Here is a 23,849-nt window from a genome sequence, read left to right as displayed (position 1 = left end):
ATACAGTCTACAATTTCTCACCAGTTAATCCAATCAACATTTATATAAATATACAGCACATATTTCCACAACGCAATGGGTGGTAGTGTGTGTTTGGAAAAGTGCATGCTGCACACGCCACATGCACTTATCCGCACACTGTTATCCGGCAGTTTTGTGATGAAGTGTTGCCTCCGTGAGTGAAAATGTCTGGCTTTCTCTGTTTGAGAACATGGAGCTGCTCGCCTAGTTGTAACACCCTAGCTCTGCCACTGTAATGGAGGTTTAATGAATTGTTACTCATCTGCCTGAGACAGAAATGCACCCCACCAACTCAAAGTAATTTCAAGTGTACTTTATCACAGGGATGTGTAGTATGCTGTACATACTAGTTTATTATTCCTGTGTATTTTGACACAAAAGAGTGACCCTTTTAATAAGACCCCTGGTAATGGTTTGAAATTGTGTGTGTTGGGGGGGATACATCTGTCATTACAGTAGTCTCCACACTGCATCTAAATATCACTACATATTGCATACTTCAAGTCTGCTTAAATGTAAGAACCCCCTATTTTAAAACTATTCATGTAGTAATATCTTTCTAAAAAATTTTTTGTATGTTCCATGATTAAAGGAGCAAGTCTATTCTACCAAACCAACGACTTTGTAAGAACTTGAAGGGCGAATACGAGAAGTTATATCTTCCATCCCATAAGAGTTCCTTGCGAATTCAGTTAATGCAGTTCCCAGGCGGCTTGAGAAACTGGTGGCTAATGCTGACGCCCATATCGAATTTTAAATAAAACTCCTTGCAATAATTTTTTTTCTCATGTTCATTTCTTGTAAGAATTATAGTTCAGAAATAAATTAGAAGTACTTAAAAACAAGGAGTTAGTTTAATCAGCCGGTGTATATATATATAAATATAAATCACTCTTTTCTATTGTCCATTGGTTCAACATGTTTTGGGCTCCTGAAAACAAAAAACAGGTGTGTCAATTACATTGGAATATATGTTATCATAGTCAATGCTTTGTATGCTTTTGGTGCAAGGGATTTTTAAAAATAAAATACATGTTCAGCCAAATCACGTTTTTTTTTAAACGGGGTGTAGGATTAAATAATACTCAGCAACAGTGTACGTAAAACACTTTATTTCCAACCTTTACAGATGTATCACTAAAGATTACCCAAAGACTAAAAAGGGGGGACACTGTACGTATCTGTAACAAGTACATTTTCTAGTTACATAATGCAAAAAGGTGTACAAGCGTAAATGCAAAATACAAAAGGAGTTTAACTGACAAACCTGCCTGAATTACACGGAAGCATAATATCTGGCTGCAGGGGAGAACATTTTTGACTTATTTACTTGTTTTATATGGAAAAACAAGTGCAACAAGGTGGAGGAGAGGTAACACTTTTGAGGAATAAAACAGTACCTTTCCATAATATGTACACAGCTGATGCAGAATTTTACATGGAAACAATGGATTCTCATGTCAAAAAGCTGTAATATTTCCAGGGTTAGAGGGGAACTGTTTATAAAGATTTATAGATGAGCAGATTTAACTTCAAAGAAAATGAATCAAAGCATACAAATTCGTGATCGAAACATGTTTCTTTATAAATATAACTGTTAAACATTCTTCTGTTTGAAATGAGTGAATACTGCATGATTCCACCTAAAATACAGTAAAATCATTTTAAAACCTCCAAAAACCTTCCCCACTAACCCCACCCTTCCTCCTGGGAGGGGGGGGGGGAGAGTCTGACATAACAAAATGACAAAAAAAAGTTGCCCATTCAAAAAAGGATGCCTGTGACAAGCAGTGTTTTTTTTCTTCCCCCTCTTCCAATGTCTAAATAAGGTGGAATCTTGGTCCAGCGGTGGCGATGATGTCGCTGTAAGGGTCTGTCTGGGTGACTTCGATAGCTTGCTGTTTCTTGAGGACCAGGAAACTGTAGAACTTAGCAGCAGCCTGCTTCTTGTTGTTGTTCCGGCACAAGTCAAGCAGGCTGACTGAGTCTGCTCCAGTCTTGGCCATGACGCGCTGCAGGGACAAACACAAATTAGCCAAGTCATCGCCAAACACGGACGGGCATGTTAACAATGACCGTGCGTTGACCAACCAACCTAGATTGTTAAAATGTTATAAAAATGATTGAACCAGCCAAGTAGTTTTCGTACCTGAAGCCCATGTAGCATCTGTTGGGTTCTCTTGTTCCATCGCTTCTCTTCCTGGTCCTGATCTCCAGCCTGACCTTCTTCATCCTAATCAAGACAACAAAATGCTCTGGTTGGTTGGTCCCTTCCCCTTTTGCATGGGTGTAGTAGTGGTTTTGCATTTCAATGTCAATCTGTGTATAGTATTAGAGTAATTCTATGGATATATGTTGAAAGTTCACATACGGTAAATATAACTAATATATAATATAAACATTTAAAGGTTGTTTTTTTTCCTGATCTTACTTGGTACAGAAATAAACAATGTCACAAGAACCAAACAAACAATTCCAAAGCAGATTTTTCCCCAAAGTTTGTTTCACAAATATATTGTATTGCTTTTTGAGAAAAGAAAACCATGGTTAAAAGGTCATTGGATGAATATTCTGTCCAAACTAATTTCAGTAGAGTAAACGTTTTACTGAAGCCAGGCAAGAAAGGTCCTGTTATTGCAAGTGCTGCTTTGAATGAAAAAATGCCAAGTTCTGATATAGCTGCCATTTTTGCTGTGCAATAGAGTAAATTTTTCATGTTCCAATATAGGTAATTTTATATCCCAATAATGATATATACGTCAAAAGGATTTTTCATTGAAATTACAAAAAAATAATGGCAATTTTCTCTCATCTTTTGTCTATTACTAAAAAAAAAATAGAAACAATTCCTGCGATTGTAAAAATACCATCCAAAATATCTGCCAATACAACAAGTTTTCAAGGAATGTAAACTCTTGTGTGTGTAATGTAAAATGTTGTTTACCTCAACGCTCCTATAGCACTGCCCTAAACGTGTATGTGCAGGTAATATAGTAGCATTGCTGCAGTTACATTAACCTTCATTCATTTTTATACGTTTGAGTAGCCCGTGACACAAAAACTCAGGCAATCATTCTATCTTTGAGCGCATGCGTGAAGGGGATCATCTGGTGCGGTCTGGCCCAAGACTCGAATCTGTGTTATTTCTGACCCCCAGGTTGACAGTGCAATGCGCTAACCAGCAAGCTAAGAGCCCAGGGTGTTAACCCACCGGGTGCCGCTACTCTAAAGGCTCTCTAACAGCGAGGTTTGACTCACGTACTTTTGCACAGCACGAGCTGGCATCCGTTCCACATGCACATTGTACAGACTCCGTTTATTGACCTTGGCTCACAAGTGATCAGCGAACCAATAACAGTCACCTCTTTAGCACATTATACCTGCGTACCACTCTCCAGGTATGACTAATCAAATTACACTCCATTCAAGTGTTACATTAATGTAACAGATGGATTAAAATTACTACAAAATTTACCGTTATACAGTTGTAGCTGCCACTGTGTACATGCATACTAGGTCTATAACGATACAGTATTAAGACAAAAACTCACAATACACTGCGACCTTGGTTTACGCATGCTCATTTTCCTAATATTCGGTTTGGGTAACCTTTTTTTTTTTTTAACTATACCAGTTTTCCACAATCTGTTCCGTTTCCATCGGTTTGAAACCGGTCCGTAGAAAACTCATCCATCTTACTGTGTGACTCGGAAACTCATTTCCTGAAACTGAGCGCCCACACAAAGCATTCCATAGGCTTGTGCAACTCGAGTGTTTTCTTGTAGGGCTTGTAAACATGTCATTATTATTGTCTTGGATGCATGGCCATTTTCCAGTCTGTTGTACACTACTTAGCAGTGTCCTGCCTCAGGATTTCATCCATCTCTATTTCTGACAACTTCATATTTTGTCAGGAGACTGGTGAGACGTTGGTGAACAGGTGCTCGAGTGATGCTTTGCACGGCAGATTGCTTACTGACTGAAATACGTAATTCACTGCTTAACTTCAGTATATACTTTATAACAATTAGGGATGGGTACCAAAATCTCAGGGTGGGTAAAAATAATTCACCAATGCATTGCAATTCTCTGCCCGACATTTCAATACTGATTCAGAAAATACTCCGAATCAATTCACCTCCTGGCGCTTTGCTTGTGATTCGTGTTGTATGGCTTTTGCTGCGCTGAGATTGTGCAGTTATATGCTCCTTTTGTGCGTCTGCCTATGATGGATACCACCGATTTCCCATGTGATATTGCAAATACAGTCCCTCTAATGGTTGTATCAACAGTTATAGTTGAGGATTCATTTTCTGGTATCAGAGGCTTCCATATTTCAGACAGTGTGGATCCTTCCCCATGCCAGTGACGTTGCTACAGCTGGCTTAATGGCCGCCTCATCACAGCGCACACTGCACTCTGTTTAATTTGTGTGTATTTTCGCTTGGAAACACCACTCCATTTTGGGCAAAGCCTAAGTGCAGTCGTCAGGACTTACTGAGTTGGATTACGCCACAAAAACACTATTACCGGAACCGATCCAATTCTGCAGCCCGGCAGATTGCTTACTTGCCATGCAAGAGCGCCAAGATGGCCTTATTTTGTAGTTTCCCAGTTCGCAATTTTTAGTGAGCGTAAATTAACTCCATTATCTCCTTTGTCCACAATTATACAGTTTTAAAGTTGTGTAAGGGTCCAATTTAAGTATTCAGTTGCAATTTTATGTATTGCATGTTTTTAAAGCAGCTACATCGTTACTAAAATCAAGTTCTGTTCGTTTGTATACAAATCACACTCCGTTTTTTCCTTAACCCAACACCCCATGTATGCTGACATTAAGTTGAAGTTATGCTGCTTTTTACAAGTACACAATTTATTAAACGTAGAAAAACAGACTACATAAACACATGCATGCCTTTTGTTATACTTTGCTTTTATTTGAACATGTTTCGATTATGTCTTAAAATTACAGCTGTGTCAAAAAATCTAAATAGAGGGAAAGACCATTTACATAATTTGTTTAAAAAAGTAAAACTTGTATGTTATATTAGTTCACCACACAAAGTGATATATTTCAAGCCTTTATTTGTTCAATTTTGATGATTATGGCAGAAGAAAAAAAATACATCCAGTATTTCACAACATTAGAATATCATGGCGTTCCCAGGCCAACCGAGAGAAGTAGTCTCTCCAGCGTGTCCTGGGTCGTCCCCGGAGCCTCCTCCCGGTGGGACGTGCCTAGAACACCTCACCAGGGAGACGTCCAGAAGGCATCCTAAATAGATGCCCGAGCCACCTCGTCTGGCTCCTGTCTTTAAAACTTTAAAACTGTATAATTGTGGACAATGCGGAGGAGCAGGGGCTCTACTCTGAGCTCCTCCCGGATGACCAAGCTTCTCACCCTATCTCGAAGGGAGAGCCGGGACACCCTGCAGAGGAAACTCAGCTCGTGACCATAGGTGAGGGTAGGAACGTAGATCAACCGGTAAATTGAGAGCTTCGCCTTTCGGCTTAGCTCCTTCTTTACCACAACGGACCGATACAAAGTCTGCATCACTGCACCGATTCACCTGTCGATCTCCCGTTCCATTCTTTCCTCACTCGTGAACAAGACCCCAAGATATTTGAACTCCTCCACTTGGGGCAGGATCTCATCCCCGACACGGAGAGGGCACGCCACCCTTTTCCGACTGAGGACCATGGTCTCAGATTTGGAGGTGCTGATTCTCATCCCAGCCGCTTCACACTCGGCTGAAAACCACTCCAGTGAGAGTTGGAGATCATGGCTTGATGAAGCACAGAACCCCATCTGCAAAAAGCAGAGATGCAATTCTGAGGCCACCAAACCGGACCACTTCTACGCCTCGGCTAAAAGTTATGAACAGAATCGGTGACAAAGGGCAGCCTTGGCGGAGTCCAACCCTCACCAGAAACGAGTCCGACTTACTGCCAGCAATGCGGACCAAGCTCTGAAACCAGGTCGTACAGGGATTGTACAGCCCGTATCAGGGGGTGCGGTACCCCATACTCCCGAAGCACCCCCCCCACAGGACTCCCCGACGGACACGGTCGAACGCCTTCTCCAAGTCCACAAAACACATGTAGACTGGTTGGGTGAACTCCCACGCAGCCTCGAGGACCCTGCCGAGGGTGTGGAGCTGGTCCACTGTTCCACGGCCAGGACGAAAAACACACTCTTCCTCCTGAATCTGAGATTCGACTTCCCCACGGACCCTCCTCTCCAGCACCCCTGAATAGACCTTACGAGAGAGGCTGAGGAGTGTGATCCCCCTGTAGAGCCTTTAGGAACTCCCGACAAATCTCATCCACCCCCGGGGCCTTGCTACCGAGGAGCTTTTTAACCACCTCGGTGACCTCAACCCCAGACATAGGAGAGCCCGCCTCAGAGAACCCAGACTCTGCTTCCTCATGGGAAGGCGTGTCGGTGGAGTTGAGGAGGTCTTCGAAGTATTCTCCCCACCGACTCACAACGTCCTGAGTCGAGGTCAGCAGCACCCCATCCCCACTATACACAGTGTTTATGGTGCACTACTTTCCCCTCCTGAGACGCCGGATGGTGGACCAGAATTTCCTCGAAGCCGTCCGAAAGTCTTTTTCCATGGCCGCACCAAACTCCTCCCGAGTTTTTGCTTCAGCGACCACCAAAGCTGCATTCCGCTTGGCCAGCCGGTACCCATCAGCTGCTGCAGGAGTCCCACAGGACAAAAAGGCCCGATAGGACTTGTTCTTCAGCTTGACGGCATCCCTCACCGTTGGTGTCCACCAACGGGTTCGGGGAATGGCACCAACTACCTTACGGCCACAGCTCTGGTCAGCCGCCGTCATCGTTAAGGCCAATCAAAAGGGCTAGATGGACGAGGAGAAAATGAGAGAGTGGCTGAGTGCGGTGTATGTAAAGAGACTGGATGTTTTTTTCCACGGGTCACCGTCCCTGTTGATCTGTGACTCCATGCACGCCCATCTCACAGCCGCTGTGAAAAACCAAGTGCAACTAAGACTGGGAGGCAACACCGGGCGAGTTACGCCACCATATGTGAATGGATTGTGGATGCTTGGGCTAAGGTATCTGATTTGACTGTTGTCCGAGCTTTCGCGAAAGCCGGCATCATTGCTGAACAGCCCCCCGGCAACGAGACTGACTCAGACAATGACGAGAGGGAACCTGGCGTCTTTGTTGGAGAACTTGCCCAGCTGTTCATTTCAGATACAGATGATGAGGACTTTGATGGATTTTTGGATGAGGATTGATATAAAAAAACAACGTGAGTACATTGTTAAATACTTCAATAAAGTACAACCGAACTCAGTTTTGCTCCCGCTGCCTTTTTAAAAACATTGTTTTAGTGTGCGTGCATGCATGCTACCGTATGTTTTACCATGCCTGCGCCCAATAATACGGTGCGCCTTATGTATGTGTTAAATACAGAAATAGACCCTGTAACTGAGACTGCGCCTTTTAATACGGTGCGTTCTACGGTCGTGAAAATACGGTATATCCTATGGGAAATATTGTTTTCGTAATTGGTTTTAACCACTTTTTGGAACAGATTAATCACAAAAACCAAGGTTCCGCTGTACTGTAAGACACATACTTGTGCTGTCTTGAAATGGCAGAAACGGGAAAGGCCCCTTCCAACTCCAAGAGTTTGTCTCTCCAATCTAAATACAGCCATATCAGCTCACAGTCCAACCAAACCTTCCATCCATTTCCCATACCGCTTATCCTCACTAGGGTCATGGGCGTGCTGGCGCCAATCGCAGCTGACTACCGGCGAGAGGCGGGGTACACCCTGAACTGGTCCACAGCCAATTTTAGGGCACACATAGAAAAACAAGCATTCACACTCATATACACACCTATGGGCAATTTGGAGTCTTCAATCAACCTACCATGCATGTTTTTTTGATGTGCTAGGAAACCCAGAGAAACCCATGCAGGCACAGGGAGAACATGCAAACTCCACACGGGCGACACCAGATTTGAATCCAGACCCTCAGAGCTGTGAGGCAAATGTGTTAGCCAGTCGTTCACCATGCCGTGCTAGAAAAGCTAATTTAAAAAAAAAATAAAAATAAATAAACCATTGAAGATAGGTTGCTTCAGCAAGCCTCCTCCAACTGTGTGTCTTGTGAGTACTTTTCCTGTGATGTTCATTTGAGCGGAGTGGGCAAAACTGTTGCTAATAAAGGTTCATTTCAAATGCACAAAGTCAACCAGACGAGAAAGAAACATGGCTAGCACAACTAATAAGCTTGAAATTGTTGAAACCTAGAAACTCACTTTGGTCAACATTATGGGAGCATTTCATCTTTTCGTTTGATGTTCTCAATCCGGTAGAGATTGAAATCTCACCGTCAACAAGATCCAGAATATTTGATCTAAGTTGGTGATTCTTCAACTTGTTAGAGGTACTGAACCCCGCAGATTTCATACATGCATTCACTGAACCCTTAGCAATTATGGAAGGAAAATGTGTTTTTCTTTGTCATCCAAAACAGGTACAATATTATACGAGTCCTCAAAATCTACCATCTTCAAAGGAGTACTCAAAGATAAGTTGTAACAAACACTTAGAATTTCAAAAGCTTTCTATGATTTGGTGATGCGAAAAGGCCAAGAGCATTGTTGTCCTGAAGAGTTGTTGAATCAAAAGTGGGGTGAACAGAATAGGTGCACACAGCATTTGTCTTGACTCCTACTGAACCCCTGAAACTAACCCATACATTATAAATGTCTGTTGAACAAAAAGCTATAATGATTTTTTTATAAATATTGTTAAAAAAATAAATTAACTATATCCTTAAAATATATTATATTAATTTATTTATAGAAAATCGAAACATGTATCGAACTGTGAGTCAGAGATAAAGATACGAATAAAATTTTAATTGGTGTATCGTTACAGCTCTAATGCTTAAAGTGACTTTTTGCATATAAATCAAACTAAACCTGAGGGGCTTCGCCCTCAAAGAGGCCTGTCCCTCCCTACCACACTTCTGTCCCGTTTCAGTTATCTAACAAAAGGTGAGATGGCAAGGGTGCCTTTCTAGCTTGTTTTGGTCATAAATGTCACAACAGTTAAATCTAAAATAACTAACCTCTTCGTCACTCTCATCCTTCTTGTCTTTGCTCTTCTCTCCAATGAGGTCCAGTTCCGGAACGAGCTGCGTGAGGTTGACGGTGGTCTCCTCCGGGGGGAGGTCGACCTGCGACATATCTAGTCTCTGAGACAAGACTGAGCGGTCGGCCAGCTGTTGTGGCTGCTGCTGTTCCAAGGCAGCCATCTGAAAGACAACAGGGCCAATCAATGCCAGCCAATGGGCAGTAGAACTCACTAAGGTTTGGTCCTACCCTATTAAAAAAACATTTTTGGGAAACACTTTTGTAGCACTCACAGGCAGGGTGCTCTCCTTTTCAAGGGTCTTGCGTTTGACACCACGAGGGGTGGAGGGGGGAGGCATGACAGTCTCATCCAGTGTTGTTCTACTCCCTTCCATTGCAGAGACAGCCAACATACTGGGCTCTTCCACGATCGTCTGATCTGTACAGTGAATGAAGGAAATTGTTACTGATCAGCTGTATCCATACGTGCAAAAATCAAAGGCAAGATGGAACTTCAAAGCTGTTTAGACTGCACAGACTGGAGTGTCTTTGAAAATTCCTGGCAGCCTGGATGAATATACGGACACTGTCACATCCTATATCAGTTTCTGTGAAGAGGTTTGTGCACCAACAAAATCATTTCGCACATTCAACAACAACAAGCCGTGGTTCACTGCTAAACTTAAGCAGCTTCGCCAAGCTAAGGAGGACGCATATCAGAGCGGGGACCGGGCCCTGTATAATCGAGCTAGAAACCAGCTGACGAAAGAAATTAACATTGCAAAGAGGAACTATGCAGCAAAGTTGGAAAAACAGTTTAGCGCAAACGACTCTAAATCAGTCTGGCATGCATTCCAATCGCTGACTAATTACAAGCGACGATCCCCCCCCCAAGCTGAGAACAATAGCACACTAGCCAACGACTTGAATACCTTCTACTGCAGATTTGAAAAGGACAGTTTCACACCACACACCCATCCGGCCGCACCCCCGACCACAATCACACCTCTGACTTCTGCGTTAACCATCCATGAACAGGATGTGAGACGCATCTTCAAACAACAAAAGATTAACAAAGCGGCAGGCCCGGACCATGTGTCCCCATCCTGCCTCAAAGTCTGCGCGGACCAGCTCGCTCCAGTCTTCACTCAGATCTTCAATAGATCTCTGGAAATGTGCGAAGTTCCACCCTGTTTCAAACGCTCCACCATCATTCCAGTCCCCAAGAAACCTGCAATCTCGGGTCTGAATGACTACAGGCCTGTCGCTTTAACATCTGTGGTCATGAAGTCCTTTGAACGTCTCGTGCTGGACCACCTCAAGAGTGTCACAGGTCCCCTGCTGGACCCCCTGCAGTTTGCCTACCAAGCGAACAGGTCTGCGGATGATGCAGTCAACATGGGACTGCACTTCATCCTAGAACACCTCGACAGTGCAGGGACCTACGCAAGGATCCTGTTCGTGGACTTCAGCTCAGCGTTCAACACTATCATCCCTGAACTCCTTTGATCAAAGCTTCTCCAGCTCAGCATCTCACCTGCCATCTGCCAGTGGAATTACAGTTTTCTGACGGACAGGACACAGCAGGTCAGGCTGGGGGAGGCCACCTCATCCACACGCAGCATCAGCACTGGGGCACCCCAAGGTTGTGTCCTCTCTCCGCTGCTCTTCTCTCTCTACATGAACGACTGCACCTCAGCGAACCACTGTCAAACTCCTGAAGTTTGCAGATGACACCACTGTCATCGGCCTCATAAAGGACGGTGACGAGTCTGCATATCGACAGGAAGCGGAGCGGCTGGAGCTGTGGTGCGGCCGACACAACCTGGAGCTGAACACGCTCAAGACTAGGGATGATCGTGGACTTCAGGAGTGTCAAATGTCGAGACCTTCAAGTTCCTGGGAATTACAATCTCTCAGGACCTGAAGTGGGCAACCAACATCAACTCCGTCCTCAAAAAGGCCCAGCAAAGGATATACTTCCTGCGGCTTCTGAGAAAGCACAGCCTCCCACCGGAGCTGCTGAGACAGTTCTACACAGCGGTCATCGAACCAGTCCTGTGTTCTTCCATCACAGACTGGTTTGGTGCTGCTACAAAAAAGGACAAACTCCGACTGCAACGGACAATCAAAACTGCTGAAAGGATTGTCGGTACCCCCCTAGCCACCATTGAGGACTTGCACGCTGCCAGAACTAAGACAAGGGCGTGCAAAATCCTCTCGGACCCTCCGCATCCCGGTCACCAGCTCTTCCAGCTCCTTCCCTCAGGTAGGCACTACCGATAAATACAAACTTGAACTAGTAGACATTCCAACAACTTCTTCCCTCTTGCGATCAACTTCTTAAACACCTAACCTATAATTCCATTACAACAAGCTGGCAATTTTTTGATTTGAATTCATTGTTACATTTCTGTGGGGCCAATTATGTATTACTTGTGCACTCACTGTAGTTGTCTCGCCATGCTGCACTATTTACATATACTGGGCACTCATGCCAGAGTAGCATCTTCTCCATTTGCACACTGATTGAGGAGTATCTGTAACATTTGCACAACCAACATTGTCCCAGATTATCACACTACTCGTCACTTTAAACCGCATACACTCCTTGAAGTCTCAGCGCCCTTTGCACAATGGTCATTGCACCGGACTATTGCAATATTAGTCATTCGAACTGCTCTAAGTGCTAGAGGACTCTGCATCTTTTTGCACAATTGTTTTTTGTCAATGTCTTTTTGTCTCCAAAGTGTTCTGTAAATTGACTGTCTGTTGTACTAGAGCGGCTCCAACTACCGGAGACAAATTCCTTGTGTGTTTTGGACATACTTGGCAAATAAAGATGATTCTGATGAAAAAGGTGACCCAAAAAAAAAAAAAAAAAAAAAGGGAAAAAAAAACAAACAAAAAAAAAAACAAAGGAAAACAAAACATTGTTGGGGGATCTGGGGGGGGGGGGGGGGGGTCCCCGAGCCCCTGTACAGATGTTATTTTAAAATAAATTAAGCAATCTGGAAGACTCTGCAGAGTACAGTAAGGCAAAATAAAACAAATTTCTTCACACAGAAAAACATTTTACACCGCTCAAGTACATATTGATGTACAAATTTACTTAAACGTAAGAGTAACAATAGGGGATCTCTGCTCCAGAGGTGGGTAGAGTAGCCAAATATTGTACTCAAGTAAGAGTGCTGTTACTTGACAATAATGTGACTCAAGTAAACGTAATCCTCCCAAAAATTACTTAAGAGTAAAAAGTACACAGTGAAATATTTAAATCAAGTACTGACTAAATAGCGAGTATCTTCTGATTTTTTTATTTTATTCTTTTTTTTTTTATTTTTAATCACAGCATGGACATCAATGAAATAAAAACAATAAAATGTGAATGTGAAAATTCTGATCTTGCTGTGTGTGTTTGTGTGCGTGTATGCGTAGCCAAAACTACATCATCTGCAATTTACTGCAAGGAGTTTTCTCAAGTTCTAAGTGGGCTGAAATATCCACAATTGGGCAGACAGTGCCAGACATGTACTACAATACATGAAAGCTGTTGTTTTTGTTCGTCTAAATGTAAACGAGTAGCGGGCAGTTGCCTTCATAGTGACGACGACCTTCCCAACACGGTGACCACGCAGGGACAACGATCAGCCGGGCTGGCTTATCGAGTGTTAATAACGTCTTCTATAGGGCTTCCCGGACGTAGGTGTGTGAGGTCATGTGACTTTGTGTCATTTGATTGGTGAACTAGACTTAAAAGGTCACGAGCACTTAAATTGGCAAGGCGCAAACAGCACCCAATGCGGAAGTCAAAGTTGTTGTCTCGCTCACGAAATAGTTAATAAATAAGCAATAATTGATAAATAAAAGTAGAGAGCGAAATTTAGATCATTGTAACAGAGTAAAAGTACCGTTACTTCTTAACAGCAGAAATGGCGGAAGTGTTTTTTCTGGTCTCGTCAAATCCTGTGACTTTATCCAAAGCAGGTCCCGAGCATACAGGGGGAACCTCAGGCCAATGCGCTCGCATTTTAGTTCGCTGCAGAGTAATATTCAGAAATTACATCTGTGTGTGGATGGTGAATCAAGGAGTACAAAACAGCCTATGACGACAGCCACAGCTAACCACCCACCAGGAAAAACTCATCAGATCTATACAATTCACATACATTGCCTATTTTGAGTTCAAAGCAGCAAATTTTGCCAAAAGGCAACTGATTTGCATGTGTGTGTATCTGCAAACTACAAATTTAGCACAGTTGCTTTTCCCCCAAAACTGGTCTTACCAATGACATCTCTGTGCTGACCCAAAACATCCTCTCTGGGCACCTCTGGGTTCTCCAGCTCTTTGAGGAATTCATCCAAACTGTCTGCTTCGCCACCCTTTCTCCTCTTCCTCAACTCGTCTGGCACCAGAGGTGTCAGGCAACGTGTGAACATCTAAGATTTAATGCAGAGAGAAAATGAGGAAACTAAATTGTTGATCAGCTCATAAAAAATAAATAAATAAATAAAAAAAAGTCCAGCCTTATAGTCAGACGGGTGTTAGACAAACCGATAAATAGTTCTGCTATATTATGCACCATATTACCTGGACAGCATACTAATGAAAGATGGAACTTTAACAAACTAAAAAAAATTGGGCCAAATTGCTTGAATTTTTGCTTTTGGCAAAAGACTGTTGGCCTGCTCTCAAACACATTAAAGTGTGTATGCTAACCAAAACAATTTTCGTAAACTGGAAACTGCACAAAACCTGGAAATTAATCAGCCACAAATCTGAGCCTCTCACAATGCAGCGGCTAATCAGAATACCCAACATTCATTACCTTGAGCAGCCTGGCATTCCAAAGAGGCTGAGCAGGAAGAGAGAAGAGCTTCTCCACTCCCCCAGTCTCCTTCCACATCATCAGCTTCTTCGTGGGAGGGGCAAGGTCCAGGGTGGTGACAATGTCCGAGTAGTCGGAGAGTTGAGCCCTGATGGTTTTGCTGTCCAACTCCTTCACGCTGTCCACAATCAGCTTCCTCTTACGCTTGGCCTTGGTCTCTTTCACTGAAGAGGAGTTGAACATTGTTATAACTTCATACAGTCATCAGTGTTGGGTCATATGGAATGGTTGTTGAACAAAGCTATATGAACATTTTTAATTAAACTTCACAAGAAAACAAATAATAATAATAAAGTCATTCAATTTGGAGACGTGGCTACCTAGTACAATAGGGCTACAGAGACAAGAAGCTTACATTGATAATAAAACTCTGGTATGTACAACAAAGTCAACTGCTTTAATGTAAAGAGACTTACTTCCCAAGTACATGCAGTAGGTATTCCTCTTAAATCACATTAATGGTGAATAAATCATTTGCTTTTACAATTGTACCATATAGCTGGACATCCGCGTATGACCATTAAAAATGTTAAAAACCATGACGCTGTTAGTATAAAACATTACTTGATACACTGTCTTAATATTTAATAAAGGTTTTATGATCCCAACAGATTATTTCTATCATCAGTGGGAAAATTTTAATGCCGACCAGCATCCTGAAAAGCTTGACTTGCGGTTCCAATGTAAATGTGTAAAAAAAAAAAAAAAATTAAAACAAATGTATATATAAAATATTTTTCTAACCAGTGATGTCGATGGGCTCCAGTGCAAATGCTTCCTCCTCATTATGAACAAGAGTGGTCTGTTCGGTTTGGTCAGCCATGGCTGGTAGTGGCTCTGCTGGACCCGAGTCAGGGCTGTCTGGACCCGCTACAAACAAGATGTAAAAAAGGAAATGTTATTGGGCACAAATCTTCCTCCAAGGTGTGATTGTAAACAGCTATAAGTTTCCAAACTCATTGTTGGACAATGCAATATCATCTCTAGCTTTTGCAGTAAGTACTTACGTGACTGGAGGTTGTCAAAATCGTCCTCATCGTCTCCATGATCCGGAGGCATCATGACGCTCGCAGTGATGGCTGGAGGGTCGTCAAAAATGCCACCTCCATCTTCAGAGCTAAGCAGCTTATCCACTGAGAAATTGCAAATAGTTTAAAATCACCACCTATCAATCCATTTTCTAAACCTCTTTTCCTCACTAGGGCTACGGGCGTGCTGGAGCCTATCCCAGCTATCTTCGGGAGAGAGGCGGGGTACACCCTGAACTGGTCACCAGCCAATCATACGGCACAAAACAAACAACCATTCACACTCACATTCACACCTACGGGCAATTTAGAGTCTTCAATTAACCTACCATGCATCTTTTTGGGATGTGGGAGGAAACCGGAGTACCTGGAGAAAACCCACACAGGCACGGGGAGAACATGCAAACTCCACACAGGCGAGGCCGGATTTGAACCCGGGTCCTCGGAACTGTGAGGCAGATGTGCTAACCAGTCAACCACCTTGCCGCCTAAAATAATCACTAACATAAATACCTAACAGAGTATCTGCCAGGGAGGACTGAAAAGCTCACCTAACATCCCTCCATCACTGTTGCCCATGGAGGCATCACCAAAGTCATCATACTCCATGTGGTTGGATTTATCGGGCAGATTAGCTGGACCAGGCTCAGCCTCTAGCAAAAGGTTAGAGGCTGTGGCACCATGCATGATGTCTTCCTCAAACGTGCTGGCATCGCGCATCATCTCCCGGTCGTCCATGCCGAAGTCAGCTAGGGAGAACAGCAGATTCTTTTAAATATGTAGAGGACGCAAAGACGGTTCTCATGTCCTGACAGATCTACACTATACTAAAAATTATTAGTATTTTTTTGTTTAAAAAGGCACGATGTCCTTTTCGCTACAATAATTTTTAAAGGGTGGTGCATCACTTATGTCCTACCAAAGTCATTGTCTTGCAAAAGACTGAGATTGCCAACATCCTCCCTCATGGTAATCTCCTCCACTCTGCTCTGGTTCAGGGTGAACTGTTGGGCCACATCAATGTCACTGTGTGAAGGACAAAATAAATAAATAAATAAAGGGGAAATGTTGAGTACAACAGGTGGTGCATAATGAATGGAGCGCAGACATACATTCTCAGAATATCAACATTCATCTCTGGAATTGCATAATTTCTTTCTTGGTGTGACAAGATTATTTCTGAGTAGTGGACATGGACTTACTCCAGATCAGGAAGCGGTTGGTCAAAGTCATGGAACTCCTCAGGTAAGGTGATGGCATTGTATGCCGCCTCTCTGTTTTCCTCGGGCAAATCTACCACACCTGAACACAAATTTAAGTGACAACACTGAAATTCAGAACACTGTATGAAGTACAAACTATTAGGGCAAGTAGAAGAAGATGCCACCATACCTGGTCTGAAAGCCATTTTGATTTTGATAAAGGCTTCATTACAATCGGCTAGCAGGTACTTGGCCTTCCTGTGGTAGATTCTCACCACCCCGAGAAGCAGGTGACCAGATGTACGCAATGCCATCTTCACCTATGAGCAGAATACAAAACGTGCAATGAAGAGGTTAAAAAAGGTCTTTTTCTGAACAGACTGAATAATCAAGAGTGTACTTTTGTTGTTGTTACCTTGGGTGAGATGATGCTCTCCACACTACTCTCCAAGTTACATTCAAACACATGAGCCTTGGTCAGCTTCTTGTCCCAGTGGGCCGCCAGCCAGATCTTGGCCAGCGGCCCACGTTTGCTGAGGACAAAGTGGGCGTAGAACATTGCCCTGGTTCCACTGCCTCACAATGGCGTAGGCTCACCTGGAGATCAAAATGTTGCAATATTTCATTAGAAAAAGGTCAATGCATGTGGTACATCCGGTGCTAATGGGAACTGATCTGTTACTATTTCAATGCTGTGCAAGTCAAGCACAGAAACATTCATTCATTCATTCATGTTCTGTTTATCCTCACTAGGGTCACGGCGTGCTGGAGCCCATCCCAGGTGTCTTCTGGAAAGAGGCGGGGTACACCCTGAACTGGTCACCAGCCAATCGCAGGGCACATATAAACAAACAACCATTTGCACTCACATTCACACCTACGGGCAATTTAAAGTCTTCAATTAACCTACAATGCATGTTTTTGAGATGTGGGAGGAAACCGGAGTGCCCGGAGAAAACCCACGCAGGCACGGGGAGAACATGCAAACTCCACACAGGCGGGGCCGGGGATTGAACTCAGGTCCTCAGAACCAGTCGTTCACCGTGCTATCTATCTATATATATCTATATCTATATATCTATATCTATATATCTCTCTATATATATATATATATATATATACATACACACACACACACACCAAACACTTCAAACGCCTCGAAAATCCTCCATAATTTAATTCAGGAAAAAAGTATTGACTGCTGACATACATGACCTATTCTACAACCCATACTGCTCTCCTAGCACATAACAGTCCATTTGCGCTATTTCAGTGGAGTTTTTAAGGTAAGTGACAGCGTTTGAAACGTCACAGTAATTTTGACATGTCGACTAGGAGAACACCTGGGAATTTCGGCCCGTAAGAGCTTATTGGTGGCTATTAACTGAAACTTGTCAGCCAATCAGCGAAGGGGTTCCCAGGTAGCAGATGAAAAGAAAGGGTGGAGTAGATATGTTGAGAAATAATCAAGTCACACAATTTTACTCGACCAGATTTTCAATAGGCGATATCACACAAAGACATTCCCCAAAAAGGCAACTTTATCAGACACAAAATTCAAGTTCTCCGGAACCCATTACCCAATTTTCAAAATTCTGGGAAGTATTGTCATGTTGCAAGTCAAATGCTTCAAGACAAGCCCTGCCCCTTAAACAGCTCACATTTCAAAATAAAAAAGGGCACACTTTTAAAATGAAATTGTTCTAATAAGAATGACTTTATTTTGTCATTTAAATGGAATGGTCAATCGCCAACCTAACTACTTCGTGTGCAATCTAGACCAATAAAACTCGAGATAAACTTTTAACACGTGAAAGCACCCAACCCGTTATTGGAGTCGCCACAACATATGTGGGTACTATCATCCTGATACATTATGTGACTTAAATTAGCGCATCTTTAATTTTGATTGACAAACACTGACTACTGTGTACTATACACGGCCATATTAACAAGAAAGAAAAAAGGGAAAAAAAAGAAGAAATCGACAAAAATGGAGGCAATCCATTCACCGGTTTCAAAATGTGTTCAACTTATGCCATTATAGGCAAATATGGACTCAGTAATAGAATTGTTTTGACAAACCCAGTACAGACTTTGTCCCAAGTTCCGACAATCCAGATAATAAACGGTGGCCATGCAGAATATTTAATCATTCAAATTAACAACTGGCCTACAACTAATACAGACGAGTTACGTAAAAGCACACGAATTTAAAAATAAATAAATAATCGTGTAATAGTACACAATCGCGCCGTGGCATGAACTCAATTGGCCGCCACATAGCATTAGCATTCATTACATACGTATCGATGTGTGCTCGTCTGACGTTTTCCGCAGGGCTGCTCCGACGTCATATTCCCAGAAGTCAAAAGTGCAGTTCGTTGGTGAAATAAAAATAAAAATAAATATTGAGAAACGACTTCGGGTTTCCGTTTGTGAGCCTAGAATTCTCATACTCTTCCCAATTGTAGCGTTTTAGCTGGCGGCTAACGACTCCTAGTACCATGAAGGCCTGAACAAATTACCTCGACCGTGCATACTTAGTCCGCTTTAAAAAAACGTGAAACATAGCGCAACCCACTACAAGTTGAAACCTACTTACCAACGGTACACCGCTTGTGAGTGAAACTCCACAGATTATGTTATTTCGCCCAGCGACTTCCACCCTGTTGTACTCATTAAAACAGTAAAGATGGCGCCAGTCGCCTTCCTCCCGCTCAACGCTGCCCTTTTAAAATCCACAGGATGTTTACACTCAAAAATGGCGGAAGAGGAGTTTCCACAACGCGCAGTGAGCACTTATGGCCGATAGGGGACTCTGTGGCACAATTTCCTCCTGAGATGTGAGGAAGACTGAAGAAATATGAATCAACAAAAAGCAGAGGTGCAAAATTAATAACACCCTACACCACTGTGCAAATACAGTAGTAGACTACAGACACTTGTGTAAAAAAAAAAAAAAAAAAAGACTCAAAAAGTAGAAGAACCAATTGAACTCTGAGTAAAAAAGTACAGACTGATATGTAGAACTGTACTGATAATTTGGTAAACCCACAATGAAAAAAAAAAAATCTCTGCACACAAAATAGTATACAGATTTCATTCACTTCACTTGCTTTTGTTGCTTTAGCTCAATTTACGTTCCCATCGAGAGACACACCTGCATTTTGTTATAGCGCTTCCATCCATCCATTTTACACACCTCTTATCCTCACTAAGGTTACGGATGTGCTGCCGCCTATCTCAGCTGACTCTGGGGAAGAGGCAGGGTACACCCTGAACTGGATAAAGAACCATTCACAGTCACATTCACACCTACAGGCAATTTACAGTCTTCAATTAACCTACCATGCATGTTTTTGGAATGTGGGAGGAAACCGCGGCAGGCACGGGGAGAACATGCAAACTCCACACAGGCGAGGCCGGATTTGCACCCTCAGAACTGTGAACCAGATCCAGGGGTGTCAAACGAATTTTTGTTACAGGCCACATCGTAGTTATGACTTCCCTCGGAGTGCTGTTATGACTGTGAACCCGTATGAAGGAATTATCCCCTCATATAATTAGATATACACAAAAAATTGATGAATAACTAGTTGTAAAATAAGAAGCCTATAAAAACATGTTTTTAACTACTTAATTTATTTTCAAAGCGGGATTGGTAACAAAAATGCTTGCAATATCTCAAGGTTATTACATTGGAACACAATTCGCAATTTTGATTTGCTTTCACGGGCCACATAAAATGATGGGGCAGGCCAGATCTGGCCCCCGGGCCACCAGTTTGACACCTGTGTGCTAACCGGTCATCCACTGTGCTGCTTCAGTGCTTAATGGGGGTTTGAACACATACATTTGATAGCCAACATAAAAAAAAAAAAAAGGAATACTTTGCAGTGTTTGGCTGGCTGATCTCACTCTGGCCAGATAGCAGATTCATGTTTGTTCTGAAAACCTAATTGAAGGTCAGCTTAACACTTAGAACTGTAAGAAAACACTTTTTACAGTATGTATTGTACATATCGCAATTTTCAGTGTTTGCATTTTAGTTCAGGACGCTTAAGTAAGATTCATAAAATCGCCTGTATATATCTTATGTTGGATATCTGTCGATCGTTGTGATAGGATTTTATTTTTTATTAAAAGTACATACATGATATGTACTTGTGATGTGAGGTAATAGCTAAACATTGACAAAAAATAAATAGAAAGTACAGATGTTTTCAAATGTAGGGAGTCAAAAGTAAAACATTGTTAGACAAAAAAAATACTGTAGCTAAGAAAATTACAGATACTTTTATAACTCATGCAATTCTAATGAAAAACCACCGCTGTATAAAATAATTAAAATACAGATACGCCCATCCGTCTGTTTTCTTCATTGCTTGTCGTCAGTCAGGGGTGAGCTGGCTCTACCACAACTGACCTTAGGCGAGAGGCGGGGTATACAAAATTGACATTCAAGCAAATTATAAAATTTAAAAACCAAAAATACCGCATCAAAACACAATTTCTTTGTGTGGAGTAATTAACACAGCAGAAGTTAACCATGTCTCAAACCAGGTAAATTCTGCTAAATGTAGTACAGTTACTAGCAATGCCATTCTTGCTATCGGCATTGCCATCTGATATACAAAATAGGTGAACAAGATGTCAGTTGCACACAGCAAAATCGATTTCCAAGCAGTACATTAGACGTTGCCTAACTGAGAGACTCAAATTGCAAAATTGGTAGACGGGAAAGAGGATTTGTCTCATAGGCTGCAGCATCTGGCGCAGTAGGGAGGCTGCCAGTTGAGCATGTTTATGATTTATCAGTAGCAGGAGGCTGTGTCACAGCACAGGGATTTCCGCAACAACTTTGGCACTACTCAGGCATCAAAATAATCCTACACAGTATTTGTATCCACATGGTTTTGGAATTGATTTGTTTCACCAGCTCACTGCATAGCTGAGTGTGGAACAAGGAACAAGGTCACACCATAGAAATATAATACAATAACATTTTCAGGCTGTCTAACGCGAGTTTTCATGAAGGTAATTCATTTTTCATTCATCGTGATCCCACATCAAATCAGGCTTTTTGTGCGTTTTAAAAAGGCTGATTTGGGCACAACCGTGCTTAACTCATTCACTGCCAGTCCTCCATGTTCGCATGTATATTTGAATTCAACACCCGTCACACCCGGCGGCATATGGCAAAACAAAGTTATATACTGTATAATGTAGCATCCATTGAGGGACACATAACACATTTGAACATTTTATATAATACTGCACATGTCAGGATAGTAACACAATTTTAGTATTTCTGCCATCTGTTAAACAAGATCATTGCATCCCGAGAGGCCATTTCTGTGTGCTATGAAATATGAAGCTTCACCACTATATAAGGATGTATAACTCAAAACCATTACCAAATAACTTAATATTGTGATTTAAATTGACTCCATTGTATGTAGCTCCAAGGACTTAACAGTGGCAGGAGATCTTCATCAAATGTAGATTGATGAATGAATGAAAGGTTTCGGGTGACATAATCCGCCAAATATGAATGCATTCAATCACATTTCCACAGGGAGTCTCTGCAAAGAAAAAAATAGATTTGAGAGTTGCTGCCTGACAAATTCTGAGTATCTTTGAGCTTTTACAGGGATCCTCAGTACAGTCTTAAAATGCTTTTTTTGTATTAGGCCTTTCATTTTACAACCCCAATTCCAATGAAGTTGGGACGTTGTGTTAAACATAAATAAAAACAGAATACAATGATTTGAAAATCATGTTCATTTGAAATGTGGACTCGTCGGACCACAGAACACTTTTCCACTTTGCATCAGTCCATCTTAGATGAGCTCGGGCCCAGAGAAGTCGGCGGCGTTTCTGGGTGTTATTGATAAATGGCTTTTGCTTTGCATAGTAGAGTTTTAAGTTACACTTACTGATGTAGCGCCAAACTGTATGTATTGACATTGGTTTTCTGAAGTGTTCCTGAGCCCATGTGGTGATATCCTTTACACATTGATGTCAATTTTTGATGCAGTGCCACCTGACGGTTTGAAGGTCACGGGCATTCAATGTTGGTTTTCGGCCTTGCCGCTTACATGCAGTGATTTCTCCAGATTCTCTGAACGTTTTGATGATATTATGGACCGTAGATTATGAAATTATGAAATCCCTTGCAATTGTACGTTGAGGAACATTGTCCTTAAACTGTTCGACTATTTTCTTACGCACTTGTTCACAAAGAGGTTAACCTCGCCCCATCTTTGCTTGTGAATGACTGAGCAATTCAGGGAAGCACCTTTTATACCCAATCATGGCACCCACCTGTTCCCAATTAGCCAGTTCACCTGTGGGATGTTCCAAACAGGTGTTTGAGGAGCATTCCTCAACTTTTTCAGTCTTTTTTTCACCTGTCCCGTGTTGCAGCCATAAAATTCAAAGTTAATGATTACTTGCTAAAAACAATAGTTTATCAGTTTGAACATTATATAGCTTTGTAGTGTATTCAATTAAATATAGGTTGAACATGATTTGCAAATCATTGTATTCTGTTTTTATTCTGTTTAACACAACGTCCCAACATAATTGGAATTGGGGTTGTACATTATGTACTGTATCATCAGTATCTCTCTAGCAGTATCAATGAAAATTGAGCATTGTCTTTTTTGGTTCATCATTTTAGTACAGATGATGTCCTGATGACATAACATTGCATAGCTGTACCCACTGCTGTGGCCAGTGAGTGTACAACTTAGACTATATACTCTCGGGTATAGATCTGTGACTTGTCACTGTTCCAGCTTTAAATATTTTATTTTTGTAGGCCGGAGCTTTGCATGTGTGCTTTTTGAAATTAGAAAACTCTCCTGTTGCTGTTGGTAAAGTGGAGATGGGATCCTCCTGGATGGATGTTATTTATTCACAGTGTCTAAACCAATCAAGGCAACACAGATTTATACAAACACATCAGTTTCAGGCGGGCGACTGGCTAGAGCGTCAGCCTCGCAGTTCTGAGGACCCGGGTTCAATCCCTGGCCCCGCCTGTGTGGAGTTTGCATGTTCACTCCATGCCTGCGTGGGTTTTCTCCGGGCATTCCGGTTTCCTCCCAGATCCCAAAAACATGCATTAATTGGAGACTCTAAATTGCCCGTAGGTGTGACTGTGAATGCGAATGGTTGTTTGTTTGTATGTGCCCTGCGATTGGCTGGTAACCAGTTCAGGGTGTACCCCACCTCCTGCCCAATGACAGCTGGGATAGGCTCCAGCACGCCCGCGACCCGAGTGAGGAGAAGCGGCTCGGAAAATGGATGGATGGACATCAGTTTCATGACATGGGATGAGATCAACATATGCACAAAGATGAATATTTAGCTACAGTATAGCTCCTTCCAGTACCAAAAGTGTGTTGCCATTTACCAGGTACGACAAATATGAGTAACAGTAAAAAATCTGTTTGTGCTATTAGACAAACATTTGTTTTACACTTAACACCAAATTTCACGCATGCATTAATAAAACTAAAGCTAATCAGGTCAAAGACATCATAAATGCAAAACTGATGAAAGTCCAGACATGACA

At 42.3% G+C, this 23,849-nt stretch overlaps 1 protein-coding gene across 1 annotated transcript; it reads right to left on the bottom strand.

Annotated features, from left to right (window-relative positions):
- Positions 1-1,118: 1,118 nt before the first annotated feature.
- LOC133479727 (double-strand-break repair protein rad21 homolog A-like) lies at positions 1,119-19,028 on the bottom strand. The gene is made up of 14 exons (XM_061777055.1): positions 18,870-19,028; positions 16,680-16,861; positions 16,455-16,584; positions 16,265-16,364; positions 15,982-16,088; positions 15,614-15,811; positions 15,042-15,167; positions 14,779-14,904; positions 13,975-14,198; positions 13,432-13,585; positions 9,439-9,584; positions 9,142-9,327; positions 2,171-2,254; positions 1,119-2,033 (listed from the first exon to the last, which is right to left on the bottom strand). The coding sequence occupies exons 2-14, from the start codon at positions 16,821-16,823 to the stop codon at positions 1,842-1,844; spliced, it is 1,917 nt and encodes a 638-aa protein (XP_061633039.1). The 5' UTR covers positions 16,824-16,861; positions 18,870-19,028; the 3' UTR covers positions 1,119-1,841.
- Positions 19,029-23,849: the final 4,821 nt, after the last annotated feature.

The sequence above is a fragment of the Phyllopteryx taeniolatus genome, chromosome 6 (genome assembly GCF_024500385.1).
Source record: "Phyllopteryx taeniolatus isolate TA_2022b chromosome 6, UOR_Ptae_1.2, whole genome shotgun sequence".
Lineage (NCBI taxonomy): Eukaryota > Metazoa > Chordata > Actinopteri > Syngnathiformes > Syngnathidae > Phyllopteryx > Phyllopteryx taeniolatus.
The sequence above is the reverse complement of the archived record's forward strand: the minus strand, read 5'-3'. Positions and strand labels throughout refer to the sequence as shown.